At 50.2% G+C, this 14,197-nt stretch overlaps 4 protein-coding genes across 4 annotated transcripts; 1 reads left to right on the top strand and 3 right to left on the bottom strand.

Moving 5' to 3' along the window:
* Nucleotides 1-1,695: 1,695 nt before the first annotated feature.
* Nucleotides 1,696-3,812, bottom strand: BO83DRAFT_413077 (putative MFS transporter; the record flags this gene model as incomplete). The annotated part of the gene is made up of 6 exons (XM_025534460.1): nucleotides 3,344-3,812; nucleotides 3,173-3,255; nucleotides 2,874-3,118; nucleotides 2,654-2,820; nucleotides 1,899-2,575; nucleotides 1,696-1,834 (listed from the first exon to the last, which is right to left on the bottom strand). The coding sequence occupies exons 1-6, from the start codon at nucleotides 3,566-3,568 to the stop codon at nucleotides 1,696-1,698; spliced, it is 1,536 nt and encodes a 511-aa protein (XP_025393092.1). The 5' UTR covers nucleotides 3,569-3,812.
* Nucleotides 3,813-5,372: 1,560 nt separating this feature from the next.
* On the top strand, nucleotides 5,373-7,698 carry BO83DRAFT_394613 (C2H2 type zinc finger domain protein; the record flags this gene model as incomplete). The annotated part of the gene is made up of 5 exons (XM_025533023.1): nucleotides 5,373-5,397; nucleotides 5,453-5,985; nucleotides 6,047-6,301; nucleotides 6,353-6,454; nucleotides 6,514-7,698. The coding sequence occupies 5 exons, from the start codon at nucleotides 5,373-5,375 to the stop codon at nucleotides 7,696-7,698; spliced, it is 2,100 nt and encodes a 699-aa protein (XP_025393091.1).
* Nucleotides 7,699-8,981: 1,283 nt separating this feature from the next.
* Nucleotides 8,982-10,367, bottom strand: BO83DRAFT_442602 (uncharacterized protein; the record flags this gene model as incomplete). The annotated part of the gene is made up of 3 exons (XM_025536422.1): nucleotides 8,982-9,560; nucleotides 9,803-10,137; nucleotides 10,202-10,367. The coding sequence occupies 3 exons, from the start codon at nucleotides 10,365-10,367 to the stop codon at nucleotides 8,982-8,984; spliced, it is 1,080 nt and encodes a 359-aa protein (XP_025393090.1).
* Nucleotides 10,368-11,441: 1,074 nt separating this feature from the next.
* On the bottom strand, nucleotides 11,442-13,328 carry BO83DRAFT_373905 (uncharacterized protein). Its single transcript, XM_025530069.1, has one exon. The coding sequence runs from the start codon at nucleotides 13,056-13,058 to the stop codon at nucleotides 11,826-11,828; it is 1,233 nt and encodes a 410-aa protein (XP_025393089.1). The 5' UTR covers nucleotides 13,059-13,328; the 3' UTR covers nucleotides 11,442-11,825.
* Nucleotides 13,329-14,197: the final 869 nt, after the last annotated feature.

The following is a 14,197-nucleotide window of genomic DNA, read 5'->3' as shown; positions in this document are numbered from 1 at the left end:
ATACAAGAATAGCATAGAGATGTATATACTGTACGGATACCAATGAACAGGTTCATTGTTCCAATGTATAATTGCATGCGTAACTATAATGAAGCCAGGTGACAAGTCCTATGATGCAAGGAGTCATCACATTGTCGCCATAATCCTCCGAGAAATGACAACAAACTCAACAGATGTGGGCGGGAGGCAAACCACCCACATCCACACCCCACGCTGACTAAGGTCCCCACAATCGGCCACTTTTCAAGCTTTTGCCCAGGACTCATGCATTTGCAGCTAGCTGCTGCAGGCCGGAAGCCAGGACAGAAGCAAGGAGAAGAAGGCAGCTGACAAGGAGGAAAGAGTCAAGCCCGATCCCAGAACACCAAGTCTAAGTAAAGACCTCAGGCACTAAACTACCAACTCCTTGAAGACCTAGAAAGCATCCTGGAAGCAACAACAAAAATCCGTAAAATAATCCACGTAGTCTTCCCCGTGTAACTCCTTACCCATCCCTTCACTATCATCACTGCATGGACGGATGGATAAATGAAACTCGTCCTCAAAATGTAAGCTTCTCAAAACTGCACTACGAATTGCCGATTCACATACACAAAATCAGCCAACACCTGCAGGAAAGGATAAAATCTTATCCTAGCGGAGTAAATCAATTCCGCTACTACGCCTGCGTGACCAGTCCGAACCGGAGTTTTGTGGTTAACTTTCGGGAGTAACCTTGCATTGCTGGCCAGTCAGCAAGTAACTAGTAGTAGCTTGAGAAAGCCAAGTAATCGGGCCATGTGCTGATTTCTTCCTGACAGCTTGTAGATCAGTAAATGCATAGATTTCTATGTCTATAATTTGCAATAAGAAATTGTATCGAAGTGAACGAATAATAAAAATTAAAGACATCCCGGCAATGCAATAAATCCCGTGCAAGCATCCCGTAAAGGCGCAAGTAGCGAACCGGACGCCGTGAATCCTTCCCGATAGCAGCTAACATCGGCGGACATCGGGCCAGCCGATCGGGCCAGTAACTGCACAATGTAGGCGTGGTCTGACACTAGCAGCAACAACCACACCACTACGGGTGCTATTCATTTACATTCCCCCTTCGCTTTGCCGATACTATCAAACCATAGTATCGGACGGGCCACTTTTTCGGGGGGAGTCGCTTTGGCAGCTCTCGAATCAAAAGTGCCGTGATCCATCGAATAGCTAGTTATCTACTACTAATAAAAACTTATGTCGAAATTTTTTAATGTGGGTTTAGTTCCATTCCCATCCCTACCTCTTTTCGGAGTGAGTATATAACTACGGCGGGACCTGGGAGGGATAAACTCTTTATCCCTGGGTTCTTTGGTTCCTTTTTCTTTTTCCCCTTTCGCTTGAGGTCTTTTCTTCTATACTTCTATACTAGATTATACTTCTGCTAATTGTCTTTTCTTATTGTTGTATTCGTTTCTTGTTCACTTCGATCGAGGTTTCGGATTCATATATTGTGTCTTTGTTTGCTTCGCTGCTGTGCACGCTCATATCGTGATATGTTTATATACATGCTCGCCATCTATATCTAACATCTAGAAGGTCTATTCTCGCCAAGGTCGTCTCCGAAAGCAACACGCCAAATCGACTTTGAGGAAAAAGATATATGCAAAGTTGGAATGAAAGGAGGAACAACGCAAATGAGGATGAAAAGGGATTCGTGTCATCGGTTTACTCTTCAATGGGCGGACGCCAGCTCCGTCCTTGCCAGTGTACGATCATAGTCGGAATGACACTGACACCCGCAACGAGTGCCGCACAAATGCCAGCACTCGGTGCTACACCAACACTATCAAACATGGATGGGAACCTAAACGACACCGATTAGCATTTGCCCATATGTGTCCAGCACAGAGGATGCATCCGATACTTACCAGAACGGTCCGAGGAATCCCCAGATTTGTCGGACAAACGTGATGTATACTCCGACACTGCCGGCTTCCTTGTGGTAACAATCCACTGCATACGTGACAAGAACAGTCGTTATGATTTGGTTGCCACCAGCGCAGATGGCAATGCCGACGACCGGCTTTACGTTCCAGTGACCCTCCGTCGACTCCTGGGTGCAGACAAGGAATACGATCAAGCCCACAATGCATAGGGCGAAGCCGATGTAACTGAGCCACAGGCGGTATTCGGGTTCCGGCTTGCGGTGGATTTTCTTTGCACGCAAATTCATCCAGCGGTCCGACAACACACCGCCAAGCTGCTCACCCAAAAGAGATCCGATGATAGGACCTAGAAATTGGAGTCCCAGCTGTTCAGCATTCAGATCAAATTTGGTCTGCAGCAAACTGGGGATTTCCACAGTCGTCATTACATTGCCCAGACAGAACACCATGGCGTATGCGGCAGTGGGAATGGCAATACAAGGATGCGTGACCATGCCCAGGGGTCTGAAGAACTCCTTGAACGATAAGGGTGTAGGGTCAATGCGTCGGAGCTGAGCATATTCCCGTACCCAAGCAGGTTGCTCGGGGTCATGGTCACCTCCAATGTACCGGGTCTCAGGACCCAGGAAAAGATACAAAATGAACTGGACACCGTTGATCTGAATGTCGAAATTAGGTCAGCGGAAGACTCTTCCATTGTTGGACCAGTAACCCGATCGGGTTATGGGAACACTTACAATTGCCAAGATCCAGTAAATCCATTGGTAGCCCAGCCGATACGTAACGAAGCCAAAGATGAAGGGCCCGCTGGGGATTCCCAGCGTAATCAATAGCGTCCATATACCCATGTACCGAGCTCGGTCTTTCTTGAATGTCGTCTCCATCACCACCGCACTTCCGATCGCTTCCGCAGCCGTTAGCACACCTTGTCACGACGGGGGAAGCATTGCGTCTTACCTGAAGCAGGGGAAATGAAGAAAGCCTGCAGAGCCCGACATACAGCCGTGGACGCGTAACTAGTGCTTTCCGCACATCCTACGTTACAGACGAGACTGCAGATTAAGGAAAGGAGGAAGATAGGGCGCCGTCCCCAGCGGTTGGACAGCGGTTTCCAGAAGATTGGTGCTACACCCAGGACTGCAATCTGGATGGAGGTCAAATAACTCGCGTCGTTCACCGAAACACCGAAATCAGTTGCAATTCTAGTCTTGTGGTCAGTATTTTAAGGGCAATGCGAAGGCTTCAATTGAACCTACGTTTGGTAAGCCGGGATGATGCCTGCTGCCGCAAAAGTGCCCATGCACGCATGAAAAGCTACTAGGAGAAGATTTGCAATTTTCTAAAACGCGTCGAAAAAACCCGTTAGCATGGCCGCTTCTTCACGAAACCTTTCAACCTCTGCAAGAAGATCCTTCAGCACCACATACCTTCCACGACGGCCAATTGTAAGGATCCGCAGGATCCATGCTGGGGATAGGATCGAGTTCCAATGTCCCATGACGTTCCATCAGATAGTCACGGTGTGCCTTGGAAAGTTCAGAAGACACGATATCGGCATATGTCGATGGGATGCCTGCTTCTGTGCTCTCTACAAAGTCGACATCTTCCTTTGCAGGTGTCTGAGACGGGTGCATCTCCATGACCCCAGACATATTGTGAGAAGGAAAACCCTGAACTGGGGGCTTGTGGGACAATGAAAGTGGCGATTCTTTCTAAAGACTCACGACACACTTGAGATATCCAAGAAATGCAGGTCGTCTCAGGAGTCTAGAAAGGGAACGGAAGAATAACAGAGAGGAGGAGGAGGAGATGGAGGGAACCTATGTGATGCCTAAGAGGGAAGAGCCGTGCCTCCCTATGCAACTAATCGGTTCACACAAAATGTTCCTAACCGGGGGGGGGAGGGGGGGAGAGAGGGAGGGTTCCACGCTCACCGGGGGATTGACCTATCACTGGGGGCGCTGGTGGTACCCTTCCTGGGGATTGATCAAACCTGGAAGTGACGAGTCCCGCGAGTCCCGCGTACTGTTGGGGCAACTCGTGGGGAAGATGCGGAGGATTCCATTCCTACGGCACAGTCCAGTCACGAAAGCAGCAATGGTCACTATGTTCTGTCATTGAGGATAGCGCAAGATTCGCTCATTGGCCGGACCAAATCAGACAGTCTATCGCCGCCAGAGGCAGCATAACCGAGGGCCCGACTACGGATGACTCGGGAGATCCAGAATCCGGAATGGTTCTAGTAGCGACCCATTCGGCCATGGCGGCGGCGGGTTAAGTCTTTGGAGTGGATGCACCCCTTCCGGGGAGGAGACATGGTAGGCCAATGTTTTGCCTCCAAATCTCGGTTATTCCGCTGACCAGACTTGGGGCCACCTTGCCGAGTGAAACGGATTACAAAGTAATTGGCCAAGCAACCGGCGTCAAGCGATATGCGGACGGTAACTGCTCGGGCAGATCTCATTATGTGATGATGAAATCACCGTGTGACCAGGAATTGATTTTTATGTCTGCCTGGGGGAGAGTGGACTATCAAAGACTAGTAGCTCTATGCCCTGCAAACTTGCGTCTGCTCTATGCAGATGTAAGGGGGAAGGGAAACAAGGTGTGATCGATCAGTTTGTGGGAAAGGATGTTTAGGACGCGTCTAGTAGGGACTACAGTTGTGCTACTGCTAGTCAAGATTAGGTGGGTGCCAATTACCCACACCAAATACGTAGACACGGGGTCTGGAGTAGGAGCGAGGTTGAGTGGAGTTTAACGCCTTGGCCCTTGACTCCAGTCCGTCTTCCAGAGCCGCTAACAAGTGCCGGGGTGTGACACGTAAGGAACTTACAAGCTTCAGCGCTTCTACAAGGCAAATAACCCCGGCCGCCGTGTACCGATACGGTTATGTAACGTCCACGTGCCAGGAGCCAAGGCAACAGCGTTGCCACCACATTTTCTGCCCCACAACTCAGGCCGGCTTCTCCTCTCTATTGTTGACACAAAACCACCTGCTTAGTTCCCTCCTTCTCCACGATTTCCCCCCCCCTTTCGCCCCCAGCCTGTCCAGCCTGTATCTTATTTGGCTTATTCCTCGTTATCACCACTTTATCGTGGTGACTGGCTAGCTGGCTGGCCCTTGCTTCGACTATCTTGCTCGCTGGGTAACGTGGATGGGTTGTGTGTCATTATTAGTTGGAATCAACTTGATCTAGATCTATCTATTTTTATGGCTCCTTTAGTCGCCATGCCACAATCAACCACATCATCCCCTACCACCACCACATCGGCGGTCAAGACATTGATTTGCCGCGTTTGTCAAAAGGGCTTCTCTAAGGCAGAACATTTGAGGGTAACTTGCGTCTAGTGCCAATCCTATGATGTGGAGACATCACTAATGCTGGCTTGTAGAGACATGAACGTTGTCGTAAGCATACCGCCATTGTTGATTTCCTTCCTGCTTGAGCAGACATGATCGCCACTGCATTCCGCCCTAGTAATTGTGGGAGGTCTTCCATGCAAGTCATGATGGCTAACTTGCCGCGCCTAAGATACGGGATCGAAGCCTTTCATCTGCAAAGAATGTCGGCGACCTTTTGCCCGCCAGGACGCTCTGACCCGGCATGAAAAGCTTCACACCCGCGCGGCCAACGCCAAACAGGCCCAAGTACAGCAATCTTCCGTACATGTTCCTCCGCAGACGACAACATTGGATGCTCTGCCCTGGGATGCCAGCCGCGCCCCAGCACCACCCATAGTCTCTACCTCTGCATCTAATCAGGCATGGGAGACGTCCCAGGCTGAGCAACATCCAGGCCTGCAACATGCAGCTTCCGATCTTGATTTCGCCCTGATTTGGCCTGACTCAGAGAATCTCTTTCAAAGTATCATGTCATCCGATGCTACCGACCAATGGCAGATGCCATTAGGGGCTTTGCCCTTCCCACCAGTTGTACAAGATGTTAATGGGATGAACTTTGGGTCACCGAATTCGTTTGACGACAGAGGGTCGTCAATAGGCACAATTCCTTCAGGTGGAAGCCACCAGGCCGTGCGGGATGTCACCGAGATGGTGACAAGTTCGGTGGGTGTTCCCCAGGCCTCTTGGTCTTACTACCCATAACTGATTTTTTCCAAATCACTAGTCATCAAGTGTCACAGCTGCAATCAAAGCGACCTCGATAACATCAGTCTTCTTAGATGAATGTCTGCATATGTTCTTCGTGCGGTTCATTCCCACGTTCCCAGTTCTACATCGAGCAACTTTCGTTTTCCGCGAGTGTACACATCCTCTTCTTCTCAATGCTATGGCATTGGGGTCGTTATACTTGGGTCCGAAAGATTCTGTAGCTAAGGGTGAGGCTTTATGGCGCTTAGCACATACTGCTCTAGCGACCTCCGTAAGTATCTTAGACGCCCGCATCAATATTATTGTGCTTACATTCATCTAGTGGCAATCGTTGATCACCCATCGAGGCCCTTACGATGTCTGCAAAGGAGTACAGCTCCTCATTACCGCTCTTCTTGGCCAAATATACGGTGCTTTGTCTAAGGTGAATTTAAGTTGCAAGAGTTACTTTTACCACAAATACTGAATGGTTGCCTTTCATAGAACCGGGTTATCCGTACGACGAGTCAGGTCTTCCGCCCACTTGGCTTCCTATGGGCAAGACACTGTGGGATGCTGGATGCCGACCCTTTTCCCATGGAGAATGTGCCTTTCTCAAACTCGCCCAGCACAGAAAAGGAGTACAAATGGCGTACATGGGCAGCTCGAGAGATTCAACAACGCGCGTTACTCGCGTATCATATATTAGATGGCCTCGTCGCGCAGATGTCTGGTGACAGTGCATCTACTCGGCATGTAGCCAACCCTCTGCATCTCCCCAGCAGCGAAGCTGCCTTTGATGCCGGCAATGTCGACGAATGGATCGCTATCATGCGTACGCAGAAGGTGGAACAACCATCCTTCCGGTTGGTGTTCCGCTCCCTCTTTCCTCCCATCGGAAGCTTTCGACCTCTAGACTTCCAATTTTCTGCCTTTGCATTACGTGTTGTCCTAGAAGGCCTACAGTCTCTTGTGTCGGATTCGGATGAAAGCGATCTTGCTGCCGTCGGGGTTCCCGGCCGTTCTGATGTCCGGAGAGCATTGGCTCAAGTACATGAAACTATAACCATGAGTATTCATCTCTCTGCACCGGAGCGTCTTGAGGTTCTTCTGCGTTGGCATACGATATGTCTCGACACCATGATCAACTCTACAGTACTCTGCAGACATGTTTGTTCCCGATATGACATTACGCAACACGTTTCCGGAGGCTCCCGAACCATCAAGCCAGGATTCGACATGGCCAAATGGGTCAATACTGAAGATGCTCGTCGTGCTTTGCTGCACGCTATTGCAATACAAGATATTGTCGAACAACTCCCGAGAGGCAGGGCCCATGTTATCCACATGCCAAGCTCTTTGTTCTCGGCCACAACAATATACGTTGTCTTCTCTCTTGCTGGTGTGGCGAATATTCATCTTCCACGCACGATTGTCTGGCAGGACGCTCTGCTTTCGCGCGCTGATCTGAACCTCGGGTGCGAGACCATTCGCCCGTCGACCGGTTCTGAAACACGACGTTTTGTCGAGGAGGGACGAACAGACTCTCCCCCTGGCATGGGAGCGGTGCGTAATCTGTTGTATGAGATGAACTCGTTGCAGAAGCTGTTCCGCTGCATGTTCTCCCAGTGGGGCATTGCGCATGACATGGAGGAGATTATTGACCAGTGGATTACTCTCTGCCATTAGGTGGTATCAAATTCGCATGTACAGCGTGGTGTTTTCCTGTCCAGCATTTTTGGCGTCAGGTCCTGGTGACATTTTGGTTATACGGCTACACAGAGGTTAGGTTTGGTTTTTGACTTAGGTCGTATATAGACAACCGAGGGCTTTACGTAGGAAGGAGCGTGACCATCGGGCCCAACCTTCCCTTAAAGACAATAGCATTCTCACTACTTAGGACTGTGCATAGCAGGCCTAGTCAATCGGACAATAACCGTGTAAAATCGTGCCACAAACCGTAGTTACCTGCTCTGCCTGGCAGTCCGCCCCCATCACCCACATCCCCATCGCTTGCCGCTGCCGTCCCCACGTCGACTCCCCACAGCCCGACTTCCTCTCTCAACTGCACCTTCCACACAACTTCTTTCTTGCAGCACACCGTCTCCTCTCTCTCCACATTTCCAGGCTTCAATGATCTCTGGCTCATGATCGACGCTTTCAGATAGTCAATGCTACTCTGTACATTGCGACGCTGTTCTCCATGTCTCCCCATGGGGATATGCACTCCACGGTGCCACAATTGAGAAGTGGTACGATGCAGCTTAGACTTAGAAGCCAGACGCTAATAGTGAGCGGCCCGGTCCACTTCTCTCAGCACTGCTTCGGTGCAGTAACCAAGTCAAGTGAGTTTGCTTCAGTCTGACGCCAGGATCCTTGCTAGGTTACTGTCTATGCCTTCCCCAGCTTCCCTCCAATGTCCTCTCTTTACTCTTCACTACGTAGAGCAGTCGAAAACTTGGAGGTTCCTCGTATGTTACCCTCTTAATCCACTCAATATACCGAAAGTTGGCCCGAGCCTTTCCTAATTTGTTCACCTATGACACTAACACGGACTTCTTCGCAAAATTCAGAGCTGCCACTATTCGTGTCACAATACCGATTGGCTTGCACACAAATCCCCAGAATTTTCTGCGACTCTTTGGCTTCTTGGCCAGAGCCCTTGGGGTCTTGGAGCGTTGATCGACGGCACACCATACAAGCAGGTGTATGATATGACGTCTCACCTGTGCAATCCCGCCAATGCATGCTTTCCGGACGGGCAAGGCTGCAGACGCGGTTCGTTCTAGTCCAGGGCTATGTTTCCCCTCACCACAACGGAGGATAGCCCGTACACCGTCGACAAAGGAGCCAAACATCCACACATCAAATGGCGCAGACGGGCAGGATACGCCACACCACGTTTCTCGTGCCCAGAACAATGTTGCTCCTAGACCATATTTATGGTATCTTTCGGGACAGCTACAGTCAGACTAACATTCGGTGAACTCTCGATCCCCAGTGAAGCTCCCGTGGTCTTTTGTACGTGCTGTCCATTTGTATAGCTCCCCAGGTGTAGACTGCCCAAAGAGTGCATCGTGCCAAACTCGAGCATACCAGTGTTCGGGCAGAGGGGTAGCAGATGTTTGATTGACTTGTCCGCGCAACAGGTCAAGGTGCGCATTGGCACCCCACACGTATGATTCCAGGGATAAGTATCCCGCGGCAAAGATAATATCGTCGTAAGAATCGGACCTCGAATCCGGGAGCTGGTCAAATGGCTGGCGATCATAACTGCATGCACCGTACAGTGAATCCTCTTGGAGTGCCCGGGCGTGGCCCAGAGTATTAAATGCACATGCCGAATCAATGGCATACTCATGAATTCCGGTTGAGTGGGTGAGACAGAGCCTGTCATCATCTGGAGAGCTGACTGCTGCTTTCATTGCATACCAGAAGCCGTCGGCCAGCCGTTCACGTAGGTATGCCTCAAACGAAGGGAGCTTCGTTTGTCGGACTGGTCGGTCTTTGCGGGCCTCTTTTAGCAAAACACTGTTGCGAGCAGGCCCGGCCTAAGGCGCAAAAGGCTTGAAGCTACAATCGTAAGTTCCGCCAACAGCTTCTTGATCGAATTGCGACTGTAACTCGTTTATCATGCTCCGGCGCAGTATCGGGGCCGCTAGACCAGTGGCCTGGTCTGGCCCTGTCATAACTGAGCAGGCATAGAAAGCCGCGATATCCTTGACATAAGACCTTAGATCTTCGTACCCTTTCGGAAGCTCCACCCCTGTAGAATCACGGAGTGACGTCAAACCTTTGCGGAATGAGCTGTCAAGTCTCCTTCAACACCAGCAAGCATATCAAATGCCTTATTAGGCATCATACCATGGCACCACTGAGAGTGCGCTGCAGGCATGGCCCCGGGCATTCCACGGCGAGGTCCTGGGTAATGGCTTTTTGACTGGTTGACAGCAAATACTGCCTTGAAACACACCCACAAGCCGCAACCAACGAAAGTACTATTAGCTCCCGATCTTCGCTGGAACTCAGAAGCCAGGCTTGGAACATGAATATGACACCAGTCTTGATACAAGCTGCGCAGCCGCCCTCTGTACCATGACGGAGTAAGGTATGCCCCAAAACCGCCGCCTGGTTCAACCCAGGGACATCTTCCCTGCCCCAGAGCTCATCCCCACAGGAGCATACAACATACGCAGGCAGACCAGTCCCTTTACTGCGGTAGCGATGCTTCCTCTTGCAAGTATCACTCGGAAGGGACGCCAGATGGGCGTCTTGTAGAGCAGCACACTCGTCCCGAGAGAGCAGTGAGAGGAGTCGTCTTCGGTATGTCTTCTTTTTGAACACTTTTGTGTAGGCATTTCGACACTCGGTGGAATTAATCGTTGAATTCAGAGTGGAAAACCATAGGAGGTTAGACGTTATTCTCAAATTTGCTTGATAGTATAGACAAATATTGCGGGTACTGGGGAGTGCCTACTCTCAGCCAAACCATCCACACTGAACTATAAACCCAATGTCCAAATCCTGGACTGATACCACAGTTCTTCAATTATTCCAATTTGTCAGATCGAGGCACGATGGCGTGTCATCTCTGTGTGCTCCATCTGACAACATGTTTCGATATCCCTTACCTGTGAAGGATCTCGCGTAACACGCCAAGTACACTCTCATGGTCAAGTACATTGGCGAAAAGGGTGTATTACTAACGACAAGAAAAGAAGAAAGAAAAGACCAAAGATAAAGAAATTGTTGATGTTTATAGATATAAGTGAACATGAATAACCCCTAAAAAGAAGCCAAACTGAACTAAGTTAAACAACTTAACAGACACTCCATCCCAGCACATGCCCTGATTCTACACGCCTGCGTACTAATATTCTATATGGGCCTACCTTATCCACAAAAACCACCTACTAATGCACTCCTCTAGTCTGATCCACTTCAGTACAGGTAATATGATACCTACGTGTAAGGCCTGCCATCACGCCACCTCTCAAATGCATATATTGATTAATAAGTGTGTAATTGAATGTGTTGTTTGTTGGGATACTGTTACAAGTGACGATGCTCTGATACTATATAGATCTACTTGCATAAAGAGATGTCAATCGATCGATGAAAAATAACATAGCAGTGAATACAGTAAGGGAAAATGGGGCGACCAAACCACCGAAACTGGTATGAGGTTTGGACCTATTGAGGGAAGCTATAAAGGAAGAGCTGAAGGAAGGAATATGATTGCAGCTACACCACGCAGTAGTAGTAGTAGTCCTGCATGGGTTTGTGGGGGAAGTGGCAGTCGGGGTTTTCGGGGGGAAGACATTTTCGGGGTTGGTGCTAACCACACCTTGCAGACTGATACACAGAACGAGTCAGCTGGAATGAAGGGCACGTCATTAAGTACTAGATGTCGAAGGTCGTTTTTGGGTGTTCTAGTGAAACACATATTAATAATGGTTGTAGATCCATACATGAAATCAAGCAAGTTTTGTCCATTCTATTCATCCTATGCATGCCATATGTGCAATAAATAACAAAGATGCAAATATGCTCACTCCAGTGATGTAAACCAAACAATAAACCGACGTAAAGACATGACATCCGGGCTCCAAATGCAAAGGGTATCTCTAGGGCAATCAGCTGCTCATGAGAACAAAGAAGATATGAGTAACAACGATGCAAATGAGGCAAAATAAACATTCCAGGTCACACAAACAACGAGCAAACGCAGAACATGACACAAAACCACCCATTAGAATCATGCGTAAAATCAATATGCAATGAAAAACTCGCTAAATGCTGAATATGTGTTAGGATCAGTTCGGTAACTGATCTTGGACTGCAGGTTCGTCCATTCGGACTAACGCCTTTGCAACCGCCACTCCGACATCTTTGAACAGATCGCGCATTATGGCCTCGCAGCTCCCAGGGGCGTCCTGCTGTTTGGCACCCTGGGCCCGGAATCGAGCAGATAGCCGGTCAATCAGTTTGCCGAAGGTGCTCTCAAAGTAAGACTCGACAAGCTTCCTTTTCAGGTGGGCGTTGTCGGCGTGTTCCTCGGCATAAGGACTGCCGGAAGGATGGCTCCCAGGGTCTACACGGATACGCTGGGCAGGACGCTCAGCGAAGGAATCATCTAGCTCGCGAGGTCTTTTGGTCCCTTGTAAGGGGTCGTGCAGTGCAAGAGAGGGCTGATGAGGTTGGGGCAAATAGGCCAGAGCCGGGTCCGTCAGGCCATCACCACCAAACTCAGGCTGCTCTTCGCCATTTTTGGTTTTCTGAAAAACCAATCGACGCTCCCGCCGGACTTTGGAGCGAGACATCCAGTCCGCCAGAGGATCGACATACCCCGTCCATGTTCTCATGGCTTCCATGTCCTCCAACGGCGGGAGATTCTTCAACCAGACCAGAACCCGCTCGATTTTCGTCGAGATCTGTACCAACCCCTGCTCGGGCACCATCCGGACGGGCTCGGGGACCTGAGGGGGTTGAGGTTCTACTCTGGTGGGTAGGGCAACAGACGCCCCCAGCGGAGCTTTGGCTGTCACATCCCGAGGTGTGTTATATTTAATCAACCATGAAGTCAGTAGGTCCCAGACTTCAGTATCAATGTCTACACCAGGATACGGATCACCGTTCGCATACGCCTCCCAGTGGGCCTTTCGTTTCGAGATGTAAGTCTGAATACGGCGGCGGCATGACTGCCAGGAATAGCGACGGCCGGTTTGCAATTCAAGTTTGTTGGAGATCTTGATCCAGAAGGATTTCGGATGGTTGTGAGCATCGTCATCGTTCATGGACGCCGCGCACAAATTGACCAGGCAAACCTGCTCGGGGACGCTGAGTTGTCTCCCGCGGCCGGCGAAAGGAAGGGACTCTATCGGGGTGGATTTATCCAACGAGGCTGAGGGCTTGATAATGCCAACGGCGGCTGCTTTGGAGGCAGTGGTAGAGGGGTTGTTCGGAGACTGCGGTGTGGTACCCCATTGATCATGATCGGGCCGCATGGGGTTGGGAGTGAAAATGGCGGTGGCAGCAGGGTGGTTCATGGCTCAATGGGCGGCGGGGTTAGGAGTGCCGAGTGCCGGGTGCCGGATCCTCGTGGAGACGAACGAAGAAGCCAGCAGCGCCCAGAGAGACCTCTCGTGGAAGAAAAAGGAGAGGGAGAGGGAGACGGAGAGGGAGAGGAGAAGATATAGAAGGGAGAGAGGGAGTGAGGATGAAGATGAAGATGCGGGCGAAAAAAGAGGCAAAAACCGAAATAGGGAACCGGAAGGAGGAAGAGCGAAAGGCAAAATGATTAAGGCGACGCCCGCACCGCGTCCGCGTCAGCCCACGTGATCGGCAGTTGGGTACAAACGGTTCCCTGATCCATCGCATGATGCCGGTCGGGTTGTGCCCCCTTGAGCCCACATTCTCATCTTATATCAGGCGAGAGGAAGTAGTCTGGGTTTAGATGCTTCTATACAGGAAATTGCACAAGATGATTTCTTACTCCCGAGTCAATAAAGATGGGGAAAAAAGAAGAAAAAAAAAGGAGAAGCACCAAAATGGTTTAAGCCGACGGAGTACTTTGGTCGGTCCGCGTATCATATTACCGCATCGGGAGATCGCCTCGTGATCTGCTTCTCGAGTCCATTTTGGGGGGAAAGAAAAAGTAAAATAATAAAAATGAAAAATAAAATGATAAGGCGAGTTTCAAATGGCATCTCCATCCCCCAACTCACGCTCTCCCCTTCTACCTCTTCCCCTCTTTTGCCTTCACACTTCTACACTTCAACCTCGGCTTGTCTCACTCTCTAACCAACCACTTAGTGCCTCTCCGCACTGATCTCCATCGGAAGGGTTATCCGCCCGTTCCCGCTCGACGGATCCGTTCAGCCGACGCGCTCATGCATTCATTCCACTCATCGCGTGTTGAGCTATGAGCTATATGAGCTATGCTGGGCTGCCCTGGATTGCTTCGGCTCCGGCGGGCTGATCCTTCTTTCGCTAACCCCCCTGCTATGGATAGACTAGTGTTTAGCTCCCGGGAAATTAATTATTGAGGTTCGAACTTCAGCCGATGATCTTCGTTAGTGCGTTGCGCGAACCCATGGCTGCCTCTCCGCCATGGGCCGTGATTTGTCAAATCCGCGTGCGGTTAAGGTGGTACATCTGGGACATGTGAACTTACCGTGAGTGCTTC

The sequence above is a fragment of the Aspergillus eucalypticola genome (genome assembly GCF_003184535.1).
Source record: "Aspergillus eucalypticola CBS 122712 chromosome Unknown BO83scaffold_1, whole genome shotgun sequence".
Taxonomy (NCBI): Eukaryota; Fungi; Ascomycota; class Eurotiomycetes; order Eurotiales; family Aspergillaceae; genus Aspergillus; species Aspergillus eucalypticola.
This window is presented reverse-complemented; position numbering and strand designations above follow the sequence as displayed.

Coding starts and splice junctions, on each gene's coding strand:
- BO83DRAFT_373905 (XM_025530069.1), bottom strand. CDS start 13,058: ATGAACCACCCTGCTGCCACCGCCATTTTCACTCCCAACCCCATGCGG.